Source organism: Agrilus planipennis, unplaced genomic scaffold (genome assembly GCF_000699045.2).
Source record: "Agrilus planipennis isolate EAB-ADULT unplaced genomic scaffold, Apla_2.0 scaffold187, whole genome shotgun sequence".
Classification (NCBI taxonomy): domain Eukaryota; kingdom Metazoa; phylum Arthropoda; class Insecta; order Coleoptera; family Buprestidae; genus Agrilus; species Agrilus planipennis.
The window spans coordinates 184,871-190,252 of NW_020442446.1; the positions used below are offsets into that span (position 1 = coordinate 184,871).

Below are 5,382 nucleotides of genomic sequence, written 5' to 3' on the forward strand. Positions count from 1 at the left end.
TTTGTGAATTATAGCATTTTTAGTGAAGCAACTTTTGTTATTGTGAAAAAAATGGATNAAGACTGGTAAATCATACCAAATGTTATAATAAAAAGTTAATATTAAAAACACTGCTAAAGTTTAATTATGTTTAATTGTTTATTTGAAAAGTTACTATTGCGATTTTGTTTATTTTGGAACAATTTTACCAAAAATTTGTTATGTTAATTACATTTTCTTTGATGGCAGTATTAAAAACAAGTTAATTATTGTGTAAGATAAGATAATCAAACTATGATTGAACCCGAAAATGTTTTTTTTCCACAAAAATAATACGGTCAATTCTCCCCATACCCCGGTTCAAGTGTCCATGCTGGTGGGGAGACTTGACTCATCTCTCATTTTTTAGTAAAATGCCAATAAAATTTTACCTGCGCATTTATTAGCAATACAATTAAGCACAAATGTACCTACTAAAGTAAGGCATCGCATAAGTGTATAATCGATTCTCTAATCCCAATAAACAAGTAATTATGATATTTTATATTAAAAGTGGTTCAACTCTCCCGGACTTCCCCTACTTTGTTAAGTCTGCCGTAGTAAAACGTGGGTGCAAACGGGCATCAATTCACAATATGTAAGTAGTGCACTAGAGATAGAGAGAGGGAGATCATCAGTGCCGCGCCAGATGATATACGAAACCCCGTGCGCTCACTTGAACATCTCGATCAGAGTAATTTGCCTCGAAGTTGAAGTGCGTTTCCGTGCGGCAAGGTCACGCAGGCGCCGGACGGCAAGAAGTTGTACACCGTCGCATTCGGGTTGCCGCTCCATCCACTTCAGGGCGTTATCTAAGCACATAAACGCTTCGCTGTGAAATGGTACGCTTTGGTCTTGTGCCTCTTCCCTTTCGGTCTCATTGTCGTCCTCTTCATTATCCTGTTCGTCCATAGTACTCGCTGCGATTTCATCGTCTGTCTGTATCTGGAACCCTTGATCGTTCTTATCACAGTGCAACCATTCTTCCATATCAGCGACATCACACTCCGAACATCCCGCGATTTCATTAGCCATGTTTACAAATTCTTCTACTGACGGTAATTCCTGTTCGTCTTCAATAACTTCAGCGGCTGATTCTCGTTCCTTCGCTTGCTTTTCTAACTCGAGTTGCTCTTTCGTTGATGTGCCGTTTATTTTATTCCAAGCTCGTTTCAGAGAAACAGTTTTAACCATGTCCCAGCAATCTGCAATCATGTAGCAACAGTCTTTTCAAGTTGATTTTTTGTACGAATCCAAAACTCGTTCTTCGTCGTTCTCTTCAGCTAGAAGCAATTTACGAAGCAACTATCGTCTGTAAAGTCGTTTCGTGCACTCAATCACACCCTGGTCCATGGGCTGCAGCAGACTTGTGACGTTAGGTGGTAAAAAGAGACACTTAAATTTCCAGTCTTCTCTCACGACAAGCTCAAGTGATAGATGCATTGGTGCATTGTCAATAATTAGCAAAACTTTTCACTTTTTTCCTGTTTCCGTTTTAAACTTCTTTATTTCAGGAATAAAGGTTTTATCATACCACTCCAAAAAAATACTGCTGTCCATCCATGCATTCTTCTGATTAGTGTAGGTGACTGGTAACTTAGCTGCGTTCTTAAAAGCCCTCGGCTTCTTTGCTTTGCCAATCAATAATAGAGGAAGGCGATGGGTACCAGTAGAGTTAGCGCAGACCATTATGGTGACGCGATCTTTACTGACTTTGTGGCCGGGAGCACTCTGTTCTCTTGTAGATGCTAGGGTTTTTCTCGACAAAACTTTCCAATTCAAACCAGTCTCATCAGCATTGTAAACAAGATCAGGGTCGTAGTTTTCAGTTCCTTTTTTAAAGGTGTCCACAAATTTATTAGCAGCTTCACCATCAGCAGAAAGTTTTTCACCAGCAATATCCAGTTCCCGAATACCGTGCCTATTCTTGAAATTGCGGATCCATCCAGTGCTTGCCTTAAAACCAGCTACACCCATTTTTTCACTGAACATTCGCGCCTTTTCGTTGCAGCAGAAACCACGTAAAAACGCAGTCACAAAACTTAAAATTTTTTCACTGTTATTTTTAATATCATCACCTTTTTTTAACTGATTAATTATTTCAACTTTGACCTTTAGTGATAGGACGACACGTTTCCGCTTTGCACTCATTTTGGTTATTCACTTATCATATATGTAACCGTTCAAAACAGCGATCTTCACAATGAAAGAAAGAGGAGCTCACCAATAGTAATTCAATGTTATTGAGTTGAAAAAAAAAACAGACGTTCCGTTTCACGGAAGCCGCGCGACGCAAAACATGTAGTGTCTTGCCTCTAGCTTTCAACCATAACAGTTGAAATATATTTAGACTCCAGCGAGTTTCAACTTGTGACAACAAAACAAGAAAAATTACATTATGTACTTACTTACAGTGCTTGGTTTTAATTTTTTATATTACGCTTAGGACCGATTCGGATAATTGGCGATTCGGTTAATCGGCGTTCGGATAATCGGCGTCTACTGTATTTCGTTTGTTTGTGATCAAATCTTTTTACCTTTGATATAGGTTCAACGTTAAAAGTATTGCTACATATTGTTACAACTGCATTGTCATTCCATCTTACCATAGAAATTTTGGATTTTTTGTCATATGCCGAGTCATAGGTGCCTCGTCCTTTTTTAGTGATAGTTTTAGAAATAGTTAATGGGCAATGTAAAGTTCGATTTTCCCTTATAGTTCCGGAAGCGAAAAAACCTTTCTTTTTGAGATAAATGAATAATGTGTACCGGGAAAAAAAAATTATCAAAAAGAAGCTGTTGGTAAAACGGTTGATCTACAACGCTTAATAATTTTACAACGACATCCCCTCCAAGCCCAAAGCTTGACCGCTTATTATCAGAAGCTCCACCGTAGGGAAAAGAATAAAAAAGGTAGCCATCTGAGGAACAAAGGCACCATACTTTGAAACCAAACCTTACAGGTTTGCCCTTCATATACATTTTACATGAATGTCTTCCAAAATATGGTACCATTTGTTCGTCGATCGATAAATTGGTAGAAAAAACACCCCACTGCAGGGTTTTCTTATTCATAAGATCTAAAAACGGTCGGACTTTAAAGAACTTATGATTGTTATCCAATTTTGTATTATCAGATAAATGAAAATTGCGCTTTACTTCATGAAAACGGTTGCGGCTCATACACATTTTTACGATATCTACTGCCTTGTCTTCATCATTAGACCAGTACATAGTAGTCTGTGGAAGACTATGATAACCTGATAAAAGCATTATTCCTACGAATTTCAGAAGGTCGTTTTGCGTGAATTGAAAATGCTGACGGTTATTCTGTTGAGCATATTTTAAAGAAAATTCAACAATAAGTTCCCGAATTTCATCATCGAAAAATAAAAAAAAATTCCAATGGGATTTTTCGCCTAATTTTTGAATAAAAATTTGTTTTTTTTTTTCAAGTTCCTTACATATATGAGAATGGGTGTATTGAATATTGCCCTTTACCCATTCAGATGTATCTGACGCAGAACTGCAACACAATCTTTGCTTTTTAAACGCTAAGGTTTTCTCATCTGAAGAATCAAATTCTTCTATATACTGGTCAATGTCGGAATGTTCCAGATATGTCTTGAGATTCATGCACCCCTTGCGCCAAAACCACATCATCATCGAATTGTTCCTCATCGGAAAGCTCATCTACATCAGGCGGCACATAAACAGCATTAATCACATCTAGAAAGTTCAAAAACTGAATATTTGTTTTCTGTAAATCAGAAATTTGTCTTATCATTTCTTTCTATTCCTTCCTCGTCAAGCATTTCTTCTAAAGCTGCCTTAAGTTGTTTTTGTGAAAAATACTTTCTAACAGCCTAATAGCAATCGCATAGATGCATAGAAGATGCACATTAAAATCTGGCGTATCTTTCATTTTATTACCCTGATGTTTTTGGGAATATGTACTACAACTCAGATGCATTACCTCCAAACTACTGCGAACCATCAGGGCCAGGCTGCACGGAAATTACAGGTGGCAAATATATCGCCAAACCTATCTTCGCGAGTGGCAGCAGGTATGCTACGTGCCACGCCACTGTTACTTCACGTCAGTGTGTACATCACCATTTGAATAGGTGCGTTTTAAATATTTTCGCTGCTATTTGCCACGCCACGTGCTACGTTACATGCTTTTGCTACTTAGGTGTGAAATCTGGCTAACATCTGGAGCTACCATGCATCTTTCATCTTATAAAGTGTGTCTACATATGATGATGTGTGCCAATCCAACGCCGAAATGTATACAAAGACAGCAAAATTTGCAAATGAGAGTTGCTCTTCCTGTTTTAGCGGAATACGTGATCATTTAAAAATGGTATTTGATGAAAATGAAGTGACAAATATTCACTTTGAAAAATTGGAAGGTACAGATCGCTTCATGACAGTCACCCAAGTGCTTTCTACTGATGATTTTGTTGATTGTTTGTGTAACGCTTTGGACATTTCGAAGTCGCATGCTTATATCACTGAACAACAAGCGCTTTGTTTTAGAACTCTAAAGAAAACCATCTGTGAAGGCGAAATTCTCGTTCAATGTAATTTTGCCGAAAATTACAGTTTTGTCGTACAAGATGTTGCCCAATTATTTCATTGGAGTAATGATTAAGCTACGCTTTTGCCATCTGTTTATTATTATAAAGATGGAAATGACATTACACATGGAAGCATCATCATGATTTCGGACGATTTAAAGCATGATACTGTCACATTCTACGCTTTCCAAAAAATACTGCACCAGCTTCTTGATGAGCACATAATTGCGGTTTCTGTCATGAAATACATCACAGATAGGGCTTCCCAACATTTTACGAATAGGTTCAATTTTATGAACCTAATTTACTACAAACAAAATTTTAAGAAAGACGCACAGTTACACTTCCATGCCATCGCTCATGGAAAAGGGCCATGTGATGGTTTTGGATGAAACCTAAAACGTTTGGCAACCCGTGCAAGTTTACAGTCTACGAATAACGCTATCACTACACCTATAAGATTATATGAATGGGCCAAGTCATCATTGACTGAGACTTCTATTTACCACTGCTCGAAGAAAAGTATTCAACAAGAGCGAGAGTCTGTTTCGCTTCCGCTATCATCGTTCCAGGATCTAAACAACTGCATGCTTTTCTTCCAACCAACGAGGGTTTATGTATAAAGAGAATTAGTGCTAGTGCAAATAGTAAAATTGTAAAAATTACAAAATAAATATCTCTATTTTGATTAATACTGTTCCAATCTCAATTAATAAAGCCGCTCTAATTTCACCTCACGTTTTAATTTTTTTGTGAAGAAGAATGTATGGTTGGATAGGAA

At 37.4% G+C, this 5,382-nt stretch overlaps 1 protein-coding gene across 1 annotated transcript; it reads right to left on the reverse strand.

Moving 5' to 3' along the window:
• Window positions 1-1,470: 1,470 nt before the first annotated feature.
• Window positions 1,471-2,300, reverse strand: LOC108736835 (jerky protein homolog-like). The gene has a single exon (XM_018469423.1). It carries the CDS (start codon window positions 2,167-2,169, stop codon window positions 1,492-1,494), a length of 678 nt encoding a protein of 225 aa, XP_018324925.1. The 5' UTR covers window positions 2,170-2,300; the 3' UTR covers window positions 1,471-1,491.
• Window positions 2,301-5,382: the final 3,082 nt, after the last annotated feature.

Coding starts and splice junctions, on each gene's coding strand:
- LOC108736835 (XM_018469423.1), bottom strand. CDS start 2,169: ATGAGTGCAAAGCGGAAACGTGTCGTCCTATCACTAAAGGTCAAAGTT.